The sequence below is a fragment of the Conger conger genome, chromosome 8 (genome assembly GCF_963514075.1).
Source record: "Conger conger chromosome 8, fConCon1.1, whole genome shotgun sequence".
Lineage (NCBI taxonomy): Eukaryota > Metazoa > Chordata > Actinopteri > Anguilliformes > Congridae > Conger > Conger conger.
In genome coordinates, this window is record NC_083767.1 from 13,818,959 (window position 1) to 13,834,468 (window position 15,510).

The window sequence follows — 15,510 nt, forward strand, 5'->3', positions numbered from 1 at the left end:
CACAATCACACACATACACACACACTTATGCACAATCACACACACACTCACACACACACTTATGCACAAACAGACACACAAACACACAGACACACAGAAACACACGTGCAACCAAGCACATACTTATGCACAAAATGTATGTGTACACATGTACACAAAAACACATACACACTTACTGTATGCACAAACAAGCACACACACATAAACAAGCACACACACACGCTTATGCGACACATAAGACACATACAAACGGTGTGCATACAAACGCACCGACTGCTCTGTCTCATCAATGTGCTTTGATGAGAGGGGCATCATTATGAATTATTCCTCCCTTAGGTCAAATTAGATACTTAACACAACAGTGGACTTTGCTTAACACTGAACAACTTCTTACCTCTATAATCAATACCATTAGGGAAAAGTTTGGCCTTTTCAAATGTTATGAAATCTTAAACACAACTGAAAGTTATTATACAAGGGATAGTTTCGAGAGAGAGAGAGAGAGAGAGAGAGAGAGAGAGAGAGAGAGAGAGAAATCTAGACTAAACTAAATACATCACCTTACATTACATTATTGGCATACGCTCTTATCCAGAGCAACGTACAGTTGATTAGACTAAGCAGGAGACAAACCTCCCCTGGAGCAATGCTGGGTTAAGGGCCTTGCTCAAGGGCCCAACGGCTGTGTGGATGTTATTGTGGCTACCCCGGGATTAGAACCACCAACCTTGCATGTCCCAGTCATTTACCTTAACCACTAGGCTACAGGCCGCCCCATTGTATTAAGTTTCATTTGACAAGAACAAATATTGTCTGTATAGACTTTCATTTTAAAATTCAGACTTACTTTTAGTGTTGTGGAATAATGTATTGTTAGAATGTTAGCTTACTGGTTATTGGGTTTGCAAACCAAAGTAAAATGTGTAATTATGGTTTTGAATGAGACCTCAAAACTGTCTATGAAAAAAACATTTGTACATACCCATTATTTGTGGTTTCTTTTGTGTGGCTCTTTTATGTGTGCTTACACAAAAACCATTCCAAATAAATGAAATTAATAATAATAATAATAATAATAATAATAATAATAAAAGGCGTTGTGACAGTAACACAGATATACATGCTATTATGTTTATAATCATAGAAATAAAAGCAATAAATGTTAATAAAATTAATTGAAAATGTGCTTAAGGCTTACAGCAATGAAGACCCTACAGAGCGTATGGTTTTATTCCTGCGCCAGACTTGAGTTCCCATGCCTCCACTAGGGGTCAGGCTTACACAGAGCATTGAAGTGAAGCGCACTGAGAAGGTACCCATTTTGATCATCCATTTGTTATAAACCTGTATTAATACTGCTCTTGTTTAGTACAACTCATGCTGAATAGTAAAAGACAAACTAATAGCATTATGAGTTATTGAGTTACTGAGTTACGAAATAAACAAGAACTCTGGACACGTTTAATAAATAAATGGCTAAGAAAAAAAGCTGGAAAGTGAAATAAGATTAGAGACCTAATGCACACGAATAATAACAATATTGATTTTATTGTACAGTTTCTTCTGTAATAAAAACAATTTCTTCAGATCTAGAAATTCACATTCAGCTAAAGTACACCAAAATCATTTACTAAAAATGGAAAAAGGAAAAACAGAAAATTTATAAAGCTCATTCATCTCATTTGTATCCAGTCACAAATGGATTCCTAAAATTGTAAAATGGAGATAGATATTATAAAGGTTTAATTATGTTCACTTAAAATATATATTTATGAGGCACACGATTATAATTAAAAACAGTGCTATGGTTGTTGCACATTTATGGAAGAAACATTCAGCAATTTGTAGGCATCGATAAAGTAGCCTACATCCTGTAACCGCCAAAGCAGCACCATGCACTTCAGAGACGTTTCTTTTACACCTCACATTTGAAACATTACACTCGCCTCTGGCTCTCTTATTGGTCCTCTTCATACTACATTCTTCATTTACGAGCACAAATAAATAAATATAAATATATATTGGCGAAGTTCTCAGTAAAAGTGTTAATAGGGAACTTTAAACAAGCACAATAATGTATTGTACAGCAGTAGCTACCTATGGACCCCAAACCAACTGAACAGAAAATCTGGTGAAAGATCAATGAATATTGAACACTGATGGATTATAAACAAAAAATGTATTATGTACGCACACTCAAGCAAACATGACTTGAAACTGGAACTGACGCTAGCACAAACAACCCAAAGCCGGAATGTCAATTCCCACCGAACTGAATACTTGAATATCCATGTGGAGCGAGTGTATCTCACGCGACTATTTATCAACAAACAACTCCACAGTGACAGCATTTGTGCAGTCATAGGGATATTCATATTAAAAATAAACGGTATATCCTAGTTAAGCTAATTTAACGACAAACATAACCACACTTATGGGAGGGAACTGTTAATTTCTGAGTTTACATTTAAGGTTTCCATGTTCCTCCTTGTCCATGTTCAAATCTGATCCAGGGATTAAAACGAGGCACGTCCGTCGAAATCTCGTGCACACACAGGGCACGTACATTACTAACATTCAGTTTCATTGCTGTTGGGTACACACAGCCTGCCTGATAGCAAAACCTACTGGAATGTCTTATCTGTGGATACCTGCAGAGCCTGACCGATGTCGTTGATCCAAAATGGCGCTCTGAATGGACACGTGCAGCCTAGAGGTGTTACTCAATTCCATAAGCACCGCTTATTTAACGTCAACAAGTGGTGAGTTTTTAGATATTGGATACATCCAATAAAAACGAAGGAATTGTTACTGTAGTTCTTCTTGAGAAAAGCACTCCAGAAGAACCTTCCAGTATAAAAGGGAATTGCATTATAGAGATAAATTCACGAGAGAGAGAGAGAGAGAGAGAGAGAGAGAGCTCTCCTTTCTGGACCACCATCTGTGTGGGATCTATTATGGAATGCAAACAATAACCATCTTATTCTAAGTACATGTAAAACAAACAGCATTGGATACTTGGAGCAGGATTTGAGTTGCAAACTAGTCGTCCCAAGTGGACAAAAGCCTCAGGTTTCCTGTGCAATAAGGCCATATAAATCTGAATTTGAGGCTTTAGCATTGTGCGTCATTGTCATGGCACTGTCACTCGAAGCTGTTCACATCTTTAAAATGGACAGGAACATGACATTCCCAGCCCAGGCTGTGTAAGATGTAATCAGACATGTTACATTTTCATTCTGAATCATGCAATGTGTCAGACAGATTTAAAAATAAAACAGGCCATGATGGTATATGTAATCCTTCACCAAATTCCTTATGACTGAGGACTGTTAAAATGGGAAGAAGACCCTGTAGTTTAACTCACTCTTAACAAAAAGTTTAACTGAAAAGATATTATACTGTATGTTTCCCAAACCAGTCGACAACTTTATCTTTTGTCCCCATACTGTGGACAGAAAAGCTGCTTGTCCATAAGTTCAGTTCCCCAGCTTCAGAAGGCTTACTGAAGATAAGCAATATCTGAATTGTCAATACTGATTTTGGTCCATTGTCAGTCTCAGATAAACTACACGATCCAATCTGAAAGTCTAAATTTGAAAAGACATTTTAAAAACAAGCTATATTCTTTTAAGAGACCAGCATATCATGGAGGCACACCTGACAGTATATACTGTAAACTGGTCCTGCTACAACTCAGACAAATAGCAGCGTGAGAGAGAAATGGTTGAACCCTGTTCTGGTTGAGGGACAGCCCTTCCTATGAACTAGCCAATGAGACACCCTCACATAGCGGAGATGGATCCTGGGTGAAAATGGAACAGGTTTACATGTGCTGCACTTTATTTCATCTAACCCTTTCTTTGGCAGACCACTTGTATATGGTCACAAAGTGCGATGGACCACCTTCATTTCTGTCCCCATCAAAATGGACGATAGTCCCTGTAACATTCCTCCTCAAAGTGTTTGGGAGACCACGCCCTGCCCATACCTGTTCCACAGGGCTGCCCATCCTGTTCCTGGAGATCTACCATCCCTGCAGGTTTTCACTCCAACCCTAACAAAGCACACCTCATTCAACATCTAGAGACCTGGTTGAGCTGCTAATTGCTAATTAGTAGAATCAGGTGTGCCAGATTAGGGTTGAAATGGAAACCTACAGGATGGTAGATCTCCAGGAACAGGGCTGACCAGCCCAGGCCTACACCGATGAGGTGAGGAAGCCCAGCAGAGTGAGTGCAGTAGTCATAAACACAACATGGCTGCCTCCTGATTGGCCAGTCAGGGGCGGACTGTGGCTATCCAGTGCTGAGCGTTCTGTGGAAGTGAGGGTCATTCCCACTAAGAGAGCAGCCCTAATTCCTCTCAGCTCCCTCAACAGGCAGCGCTACTCCTGCCTGATGGAACGCAACCCAGAGAGCTTTCTCATAAGGTGGACTAAGCCCTCCAGGCAAAAGCACATTAGCCTATTTTTGATGTGGAAAATTCTAAATGACGTTATTAGAGACAGTCTTGCCACCTTGTAGGTCTGACCCCTGCACTTCCACAGAACTCACAAGAGTGGCCTTGCTCCATTAGTACATTGGGGGATTTGTGGTGGAGTGGGGGGGCTAATGTCTCCAATTTTCACAGGTGAGGGTCAGCAGATTCGGAAGTGCAGGGTTGAGGCGGTTCACTTATTTTGCCAAATGTTTTAGCGGTCGCAAGCGGGTTTCAGAGGCACAGAACAGCGTGGGTGGACATGGTGGTCGGGGGGGGTGGGGGAGGCAGTATTTGAAATGCTTTCCTGTAACAATCAGACCGGCCTTCAGGCCCCTGCACTCAGACCGAGGGCGCTAATGAAGGTCTCAGAAACAAGCAGCCAACCGACAGCTAATAAAACCGGACATTTGCAGATTGTCACACACACTGTTCAGTCTTTAATAAAAAAATATCAAAAGGAAATGGAAAAAGGTAAGAAAGAAAACTGCTGGCCAGCCCGGTCAGTCCACGGAGGCCGGCGGAAGTTCCCACGGTAACGGAACAGTAGGCGGAAGTGTTCCCATGTTGCCAGGGCAACAGTGCAGTCCTACATCATGTGGGAAGAGAGCAGTTCCTCATTTCACTTTAAAACAGATTAAAAAAAAAAAAACTTCTGACTTATTTGGAAAATAAGAAGAAAAGATGGCTCTGTAACCATGGCAGTTAGCCAGGCAGACAGGGGTCCCAGATACTTGTTTTAAGGCACTTTACTCCTTCTGCCTTGGAAGGGTCAGGGGGTGTGTGGGGGGGTGGAACTACGGGTGGAGGTAGAATAGGGGTGGGGGTGAAAGAGGTAGTGGGGGTGAGCATAGAAGAGGCCGTGGGCATTTAGGTCGGGGGGGGAGGCAGAGGTATGGGTGCGGCTGGGGGTGGAGGTAGAAGAGGGGGTATGGATGGGAACAGGGGCGGGTGTCTGAGTACGACAGGCGGTGGGGGTGGAGGTAGAAGAGGGGGTACGGATGGGAAGGGGGGCGGGTGTCTGAGTACGACAGGTGGTGGGGGTGGAGGTAGAAGAGGGGGTACGGATGGGAACAGGGGCGGGTGTGGGGGCACGACTGGCGGTGAGGGTGGAGGTAGAAGTGGGGGTGAGGACAGAAGAGGCAGGCGGATTGAAGTGGGAGGTGGAGGCAGGAGTGGGGGGAAAAGCAGAATAGGGTGTGGGGGCCGTTGTGGGCGTGGGCGTGGGCGCAGGGGTAGGGCGGTTGGAGGGCAGAGCAGAGGTTTGGTCTTGCGCTCCACTTTGGTCCAAGGGTTCAGTCTATTTCCAGAGCCTCTCCCAGGTCCGCTCATATGGGCTGCAGGTTGGTCAACTTCACTGCCTGTTATGAAACAAGCAGAAACAAGAGCGTGTTGGTCTTGGCTTCCCCTGGGTCAACGTTTTCAGCGTCAGATCACCGACAGTCAAGGCCGTAGTCCCCTGTGTTTCTCATGCAGATTGGTCCACTCAGCAACTCCACAGATAATACACACAACTGTCTCCCAAGCTTTACCCATATCCCCCACCAAACCAACCTGCCTGAACACAGCCATCACCTCAGCACCGTTTCAAAGGGCTCGGTACAAAGTCCTGGATCAAGTCACAGCTCAAGCTTAGCAGATTCACTGCAGTGTGTTCCCCCTAGCGCTGTTCAGTCTAGGCGCTCACAGATTTAGAGTAGTCTTTAAAGACCTCTAAATACTTTAAGACATCTAAAAGTTATGCATGTATATTTAGGTAGTTCAATACATACTTTTACGGCATGTGAAATATTCAAGAGATTTGGGTCTGAGTTGATTTATTTTTAAAATGTAATGCATGTTAAGTACAAATGGAAGTAGGTATTTTATATAACATGGCAGCATACTTGTGCTTGAAAAACTCCACCCGCTTAACGCCAAAACCAAAAGGCCTAAGGTAAACACAGCAGTAGAACATGCAACTTTGGATCCACATTAAATAAAAAAAGGTCAAAAATACAACAAATCTTCCATCTCCCAACAGTATTTCAAACAGTCCCAGTTCAAATCTCCAAGCCCCCAAAAATCTTCCAGCCCCAAAAGCCCACCAGTTTAGAGTAATCAAAAAAATTACTGTGAGAAACCCTGTGATTGGCTGACTATGCAATATTGCGCATATAAAGTGATTGCTTTAATTTGCGGTGGCAGATTAGTGAAAGACTTAAAGCGCAGCACTTTACTTACAAAGCCTTCCCGGCTGGGTTGAAATACATTCCTATCGCATTAAGATACTGGACTGGGGATGGGGAGGAGGGAAGAAGAGAGAGGGAGAGTGAGAGAGGAACAGGTCTCGCCCTCCTCTGTTTCGGGGTCGCCCCTTCACACAAGACGGCCGAGGACACATTCTCACGTGCTCGAGACGGCTCCTGGTAGAGGATGGATCTGAAAGCGTTTGAGCGAGCTCCGACGTTGTCCTGTTTCAAAGGTTGATCACAACGGTTTGTTCAAAATGTTAAATGCAGTGGCCAACCGTTTCTGCTGGACCTGCTGAGTATGTGCTGCAGAAGTCATCCTTTGTGTGGGTTATGTGAAGTGACTGCAGTGAGACTTGGGCTACAGGGGATGCTAAATTGGGAAGGCTGTCAGTCCTGGTTGAGGAAACCTACTCAGCAGTGCTTTGGGTTTTTGTATGCTTGAATTCACCAATAATGACTCACCAATTACGTGTTAAAAGATGAAATTCAGAAATTCAGTTTGTGTGTATAGATGGGGCCATAGAGGTATGTACATATGCATATTCAAACACAGAAAAGCACATTTGTGTCTGCATGTGTGTATGTGTGTGTGAAAGTGTGGTTGTATGAGTGTGTCAGTACATGTGTGTATGTGTGAATATGCAGACACGCATACGCACGTATATACATGTACAGTGGGAGCAATAATTATTTGATCCCTTGCTGATTTTGTAGGTTTGCCCACTTACAAAGAATGGAACTGTGTAGAATTTTAATCATAGGTACATTTTAACATTGCAGGATTTTAATCCTTCACGGTGTAGTGTGTTACTGATGGTTCTCTTCGTGACGGTGGTCCCAACTGCCTTCAGGTCATTAACAAGCTCCTCCTGTGTAGTACTGGGCTGATCCCTGACCTTTCTCATGATCATTGATATCCCACGAGGCGAGATCTTGCGTGGAGCCCCAGACTGAGGGAGATTGGTGGTGACTGTGTTTCTTCCATTTTCTAATAATTTCTCCAACAGTTGTTAACTTCTCACCAAGCTGCTTGCTTATATCTTGTAAATATTTTTTATATTCTTGTAGCCCATCCCAGCCTTGTGCAGGTCTACGATTTTGTCCCTGATGTCCTTAGACAGCTCCTTTGTCTTGGCCATGGTGGAAACGTTGGAATCTGATTGATTGTGTGGACAGGTGTCTTTTATACAGCTACATAACGATGTAACGAGATGACACAGGTGTTTTGGTAATGAGTTGCGATTAGAAGTGCTTTTTAATGGAAAACTAACTGGTCTGTGGGAGCCAGAATTATTGCTGATTGGTAGGGGATCAAATACTTATTTCATGCAAAAATACGATAATACATTTATAAAATGTATATGATGCTGTTATTGTGGATTATTTTGTGATATTCTGTCTCTCAATGTTAAAATGTACCTATGATTAAAATTCTACACAGTTCCATTCTTTGTAAGTGGGCAAACCTACAAAATCAGCAAGGGATCAAAAGAATTATTGCTCCCACTGTATATAGAAGAATGTGTGTGTATACAGTGCAGTAGTATTTGGACAGTGGTGCAACTTCTGTTCTTTTGGCTCTGTACACCAGCACATTTGATTTGAAATCAAACAATGAATATGCGGTTAAAGCACAGACTGTCACCTTCGAGGGTATCTACATCCATATCCAGTGATCCATCTAAATCCATTATACATAGCCCCCCCCCCATGTTATGGGACCAAAAGTAATTGGACAGTTGCCTCAGTCTCAGTCGTTTCTGATTAGTCAAGTGTATTCAATCGCTTTTTATTGCAGGAATAAGAAAGCGTGGAATATTTAGTCTTGTTTACAGGCTTTTGATTGCCTTTGGAATCTGTTATTGGTGATTGTCAAAATGAGTTGTGCCAATGAAAGTCAAGGAAGCCATTGACAATCCAAAGGCAATCAAAAGCCTAGAAACAAGACTAGATACTCAAAGCTTTCTTATACTCGTACTAAGTAAGTGATTGAATACACCTGAGAAATACGAAACAGCTGAGAAGCTAACTGTCCAATTCATTTTCGTGTAGGGAACTATGTATAAAAAGGGATGCAATTCCTACATGCATCACCCAAGATGGTGGAGTGTCCAAACTTTAATTTCATAGTCATTGTTCCATTTCAAATCCAATGTGCTGGATACAGAGCCAAAACAACAGAAATTGTACCACTGTCCAAATACTTACGGACTGCACTGTATATGTGTTTGTGTGTGCATGTGTTTGTGTATGTTTTTGTGTGTGTGTATATATGTGGTGCAGTGGAGGTGGCACGGATGGTGCAGTGGGTAATACTGCCGCCTCACAGCAAGGAGGTCCTGGGTTTGAATCCCCGTCGGCCGGGGCCTCTCTGTGTGGAGTTTGCATGTTCTCCCCGTGTCTGCGTGGGTTTCCTCCGGGTACTCCGGTTTCCTCCCACAGTCCAAAGACATGCAGGTTAGGCTGATTGGAGAGTCTAAATTGCCCGTAGGTATGAGTGTGTGAGTGAATGATGTGTGTGCCCTGCGATGGACTGGCGACCTGTGTATTCCTGCCTTTCGCCCAATGTATGCTAGGATAGGCTCCAGCCCCCCTGCGACCCTGTTCAGGATAAGCGGGTTACGATAATGGATGAATGGATGGATGGATGGATGGATGTATATATGTGTGAGGGTATGTGTGTGTGTGTATATATGTGTGTGTGTGTGTGTGTGTGTGTGTGTGTGCGTGTGCGTATACAGCTGCTTCATCCCTACCCGTTGCCTGGTGACCATCCAGGACCTGATGGTGGGCAGAAGAATGCTGCCCAGCAGGATCTGTGCAGGGTGGTATATGAGCAGAGGCACGGAGATGAGAGACAGGTGCTCATATCCCTCAAACACGATCTTCAGCATGGGAATACCTGGGAACAAAAACACTATCATCAGTATGGGAATACCTGGGAACAGAAACACGATCTTCAGCATGGGAATACCTGGGAACAGAAAAAGAGCAACAGGAGAGTAGGCAGCTCTACTGCCCCCATGCTGTGGGATGACTGAAACGCAGGTGAAGAACCTGCTTTGGACAAAGCGGTAACTGTAAATATGACTTGAGAATATAAGCTTGCATTACTTCTGAATGAACAAAATAAAACCTATGAATTATGTCACAGTTAAGGACAAACAAATAAAACAGACTCTCTATTTCATACACATCCAGCTCCACTCTGTTCAGATAAACAAGCAACGCCCGGGTGTTAACGTGAACCCCTTTGGCTCCCTGAACGCCCCTGCCCATCAGTATGTGAGCTTTATTCTGTGGCCCTGGGCTGCCTCTGCAAACGAGCCCCAACACCGCTCTCACCTGGAGCCATGTCTTTCCCCAACAGAGCCTGGGGGGGGGGGGGGGTTACCCCGCACGCGCCCGTTTGAAGCTCGGACCCACACCCCCGTCAGCACTGCCCCCCCCCCCCCCTCGCTCCAGGCCTTCTGCGGGGTCACGCTGGGGTCACGTCCGCGTCCCGTTCCTCTCTAACGCGCCATTCCCGTTCCCCCTGCCTCACAAAACCCGCAAAGTCTGGGAGAGGCCCATAATATTATCCCTCATTTCGCTCTTTTTTCCCCCTCTCTTGACGTGAATTCTGAAAGTCCTCAATAATTCAGCGAGAGGAATTATTTATCTAATATTTATCTATTATTTATATTCATACAAGGGGTTGGTCTGCTGGGGCCAGGTCTCATTTGCAGACACATATTTTGTAAACAGACAGGCACGGAACAGACAGCTCTTACTATTTAAAGAGACAGCGATGCTCACACAAAGTGACACGTACCTAGAATTTAAATGGAACTTGATCAATTTTTAATGTTTTTTAATGCATCATATGCATTAACTCTCCTTTATCCAAAAATGGACAATAGAAGATATTTCAGCAGATGAAATGGAATCCAAGAAGGCCATATCCTGCACATTAATAAACTCCATGAAACATTTGGTTTGAAAAAATGAGTCATTTCTGTAAATGTTTTTGGTCTAAAATGGATGTGCAATTGCATTCCATCACATACGACTGTAGTTCTTGGAACTGTTAAGTGGAAGGCGTTTGAGTGTTGAGCCCGCTTTAAACTAAGTCGCATAGAAACAGGTACAATTTTTCATGCATGATCAAAAAAGAAATTAATGAAACTCGGCAGATTAAACTACTAGACAGATTAAATGTGATTTGGCACTAGTGCTAAAAGGCAAGAAGGTAGCCATTAGCCTCACAACACAATGTGCTGGGTATTAATGGGTCTTGGCAGTGTCAGGTTATACCTGTAAATGGCACTGCGCCAGCACTGGGCCACACACAGAGAGACCGTCCTCATGTTTGATAACTATGGATCACCGCCAGCGCACTACCTGAGCAGACAGGTCACAGCAGGGCTATGTGATAGGGCTGGGGGCGCTACCCTCACAGTTAACCGTTGGATCCAATATATTTCTCCCTCTCATAACTGTCCCTATTCAATTAATTTAATACAATTATCCCTATAAAAGTTTAGGTTTCTTGAAAAATTATTATTATTATTATTTAATTCTAAAGCAGTTCTCCATTGGTTACAATTAGCAGTACTGATTTGTTACTGTACTTAGCAGCGTTAGAATGTTCAGTTTCGAACAGTGGCCCTCACTCCTGGTCCTGGAGAGCCGCAGGGTGTGCTGGACTTTGTTGTTATTCAACACTTAATTGATCAATTAAATAAGTTAATTACACAGTTAACTCACCACGCCTGGTTTCTAGGGTCTGAATTGGTTGCTGATATTAAGGCAATAACAAAAACCAGCAGACCCTTCAGCTCTCCAGGACCAGGAGTGAGGACCACTGGTTTAGAACATATTTGGGATCTTAAACGGTTACACATTTTTATTGGTTCCTTTAATGTCTGGGAACAGGAATAAAAGCAGTGTGAGCAGTAGTAGCAGTAGTATTAATGATAAGCCTAATGTGTTTTTCTGCTGCTTTGTAACTAATTATATCACTGTGACTTCAATGAAATAAAAAAAAATCAATACTGAGGAAAATAAAGCAGACATTAATTCATACTTTACTGTAGGTGGTTATTACTATCTTACCTCTCTTATCCATAACTAATTGTGTTTGCTTTGTATCCACATAGAATTATATGGAGTGTACTACTCACGTGTACTACTCCTGCAATAGTCGAGGATCACTTTTGTAGATGTCTTACTATACCTGATCAAAGTCAAATAAACGATGAGAAACAGTAGGTAGACTGTACTACAGTTTTTTTTTCCTGGTACCTGAACAGGGACTACAGGAGCAAATGAGCTTATAACCAACTCTGGCAAAGCTAATCTGTAAATTGACCCTGTCATTACACAAATAAATAAAATGAAACCAGGCATAAGTGATTTTTCACAAGCCACCTCCTGTATTTCCCCAATTTCCGGAATTCCGTTCAACACAATTTCACGAGTCAAGGCAAGTTGACACATGCGTAGACCAGTGCGGATGTTCAGTAAATATTTTCTGATGTTTGCCTGTGCTAAACAGCAGCTCTGCGTGTCTCTAACCATCCTCAAACGTTAGACGAGTCAGTCTCTCGGTGAAGTCTGCACCTTCCTGTGTGTTATTTCAGAGTACACTTAAAACATGAACAAAACCCCTTTTCAAAAGGAATAATGTGCAACAACATCAGCCCAACATTTGATGCATTTATACATTATATATTTTTGGCTTGCATCAATTTTAAAACAGCATTTTAAAGGGAAGTTAAGGCAAACTGCAGCGCGAGTCGCAGACAGAGCGGCTATGCAAATGGATAAAATGCATGTCAAACCGCGGTGAAGAATTGATGAGGACACAGAGAGGGATTCTCTGTTTGAGAGGAGAAATGGCGGAGGAGAGTGACGCGGGTTTCAAAAGAAAGTTCCACAGCGCTATCATGGCAGCTTCGCGGCTCGCCCATGAATTTTGAATGCGCCCCCCCCCCCCCATTCCGGCAGTTTCCGCGCCGTCTTCTCGAACCCTCCGCCGCTCTGCCGGGTGACATCCGACTCCGCCGAACGGGTCGAGGCGCGCGCGTTCCGAAGGACCCGGAGCCGCGCCACTCGAAAGTGTTTATGAAAGATTCATCAAAAATGTCTCTAATCTGCCGTGCATTGTCTGAGACGTGATAAAGCACATATTGTAAATGGGTTCTCCTCCTGACTGAAGTCATTTCTTGCGCGGGGCTCTCTCCGGCACTAGACGAGAACACGGTGCGGGGAGAGGAGGAGCACTTTCATGGGGCACATTACTCCCTGCTCCGAGCACTGGGGAGATCTCTTAATGTACCTCGGCCACATTCCCGTGTCAGCCGTGACACGTTTGTCAAAAAATTACCCGACGGATTCTGACATCTCTGCACACTACAGAAGGAGTGCTTTCAAGTGACATCTGCCAACAATGTCTAAGTACCAACTTTCATCCTCCACCCCCGCTGGCAGGGGAGGCAAAACAATAAGGACGTGAGCCCCTCATAATATTAGCTTTCCCAGCGGGGCTGCACTTTCGCTCTTATGAAGAAATAATAAGCGTGTCGCGGAAGCAGCTCGGATGTCACAGGTAAAGGCCGTAAGCCCATCGTTTCCTTCTCTGGTGACGTGACCCGGGTGAAACTAATAATTTTATTCCATTTAACAGTGCTGCATTCGCATATTCATCGGTCCTCCCCCGCCAAAGTCCCACTGATAAAGACTCAGTGACAGTGACAGCCAGGTGAGATGGTGCCGCCCAGGTACCTGCAGTCAGGCTCACCTGCAGTGTGTCTGTCTTTGATCCTGGGCCTGCGTGCCTTTCATTCATAAGCTTCCGCAATTTCATTTTTATCACAGAAAATCCAGCAGCTTGGGTGAAAAGTGGTAAACAACTCATTCTCAGTTCAATCGGTGATTGATTCTGACATGCCCTGTAGTTTATTCTTCACCTAACTTGCTATAAAACAAATAATTTAGCATTCGCATCTCAGCAGCTGGGTAGCTATCACATGGGCTCTTTACCTTCTAATCTTACTGCTGTTCGTGGGGTCGAAAAATAAAATAAAAGTCAGAGTGTAAGCAGAATCATAGATTCTGATACAAGCGCTGATATCAACGTATTGGCCAAGTGAACAAACATCATCGTCAATTGAGACATAGAACCTGCTGAAGTCAGAAACTCTCTCACCTTCAGAATGCCCAAAAGCAGTGTCAGAGTTCATGCCAAGAAGTACCAAGTAAAGACGGATTTTGTGTAAGACAGCACTATGGGGCATGTGGGAAAAAAAACATACGGCTTAGATCTTAAACCTCTTAAAACTTTTAAAGCTTCTTACAGGCCTCAGGCAAGGACATCTCCTTGTTCTTCTCCCTTCGGCACTTGCTATATGAGAAATAACACAACAGAGCACAAGCACGGACTACACTGGGACTTACAGAGGACTTCATGGGCTAATCTGGTCTCACCAATGACATCACAGGCTACATATACAGTAAGGCGAGGCAAGGCCAAGACAAAATGAGCACTTTCAGAGAACAAACCAAAATGCATCTGTAGGATTCCCCTCAGTCTAACATACTACAACTGCCTATTCATTTATCAGTTATCAGAACAGACAAAAACACATATAACTGCCTAGGATCCAGCAGAATGAATAATCGACTGAGAACAATAAGGTAGAACATTAGAAAACAGTACCAAATGGAGTTCACACGGGCCACTGAAAGCTGCAATGGATATCAGGGAATAAGAAGCATCTCCCACTATGCAGCCAAAGGCCTATGGAAATCAGGAACCAGCCATGGGATGGCACACAAAATTACATTTTAAACATGTCTAATGTTTATGGGAACTAGCCTATTCATCCTTAACATAAATTCACAGCATCTTCAGAAAAAACATTTTTCACTTGAGTGACACCTATACTGATGGCGGAGGGCCCATTCTAGAGAAACACAAGATGTATTCTGCTATAAGAATTTATGGATATGTAACGTTTTTTCTTCTTCTCTTTTTTCATTTTAGCTTAATTACTAAACAATTAAATCACCACCACGCATCAAGCAATGATGTGCTTACAATGTATATAAAAATATCAGTAGAAATTATTATTATTTTATTTATTTTTATTAAGTCTGACAAAGCGAGCTTCCATAATTGATAAGTAATGGGTTCTTGGCTTGCAGAACCTTTATGCTCTGGAGTGGTATTTGAAAACCAAATTGGATTTATTATAATTTTTTATAAAATTCGATGTTCATAGGAACACGTAAAAAAACAACAAAAAAACAGTTCAGATACTTTTCTGCAAGTAACGTTAGCATTATGTGTTTCAAACATGATATTTCTGTCTTCAAACTAACACCTTTCAACCTAGCCTTATTCCAAGTAGATTGAGGCAGAGACCCAATACCACCAAATGATAAAGAGGATAAATCATTCTCCTTGAAAACACTGGGTCTCAGTCAAGTGTCAGATAGCTGGAAAGCACATAGCGGCAGCGGCCGAGTCTCTTGCATTAACCCTCATACACAGATCAGAGCACAGATGAGACGGGACAGTTCTCACAGAGCGCTCGCCGTCTCCTCACTTTAACACAGTTACGCAACACACTCATCCTCAGCTCACCAGCTGTACCGCCATACCGCAGCTCTCCCGTCATTAAAGACGGATGAGCTGGACGGCCGTAAAAAAACAACATAATGCAGTTTGTGTGTCGCGTCCGGTTTACGCCGAGCTGAAATTTTAACGGGCCAAATGAATAATTCGAGGAGCGCGAAAAGGGAAAGCGCC

At 43.2% G+C, this 15,510-nt stretch overlaps 1 protein-coding gene across 4 annotated transcripts in view; it reads right to left on the reverse strand.

The window, feature by feature from the left end:
• Positions 1-1,529: 1,529 nt before the first annotated feature.
• Positions 1,530-15,510, reverse strand: part of slc10a7 (solute carrier family 10 member 7) — a 93,258-nt gene continuing 79,277 nt past the window's right edge. For 2 of the 4 annotated variants that reach the window (XM_061252351.1, XM_061252355.1), the window contains exons 11-12: positions 9,470-9,615; positions 1,530-5,840 (exon numbers count right to left, since the gene is read on the reverse strand). In XM_061252351.1, the coding sequence (XP_061108335.1) occupies positions 5,808-5,840; positions 9,470-9,615 (179 nt within the window). In that variant the 3' untranslated portion in view covers positions 1,530-5,807. Of the gene's footprint in view, positions 6,755-9,469; positions 9,616-15,510 lie in introns of all 4 variants that reach the window. The other 2 variants (XM_061252354.1, XM_061252353.1) reach the window with 2 other exon arrangements.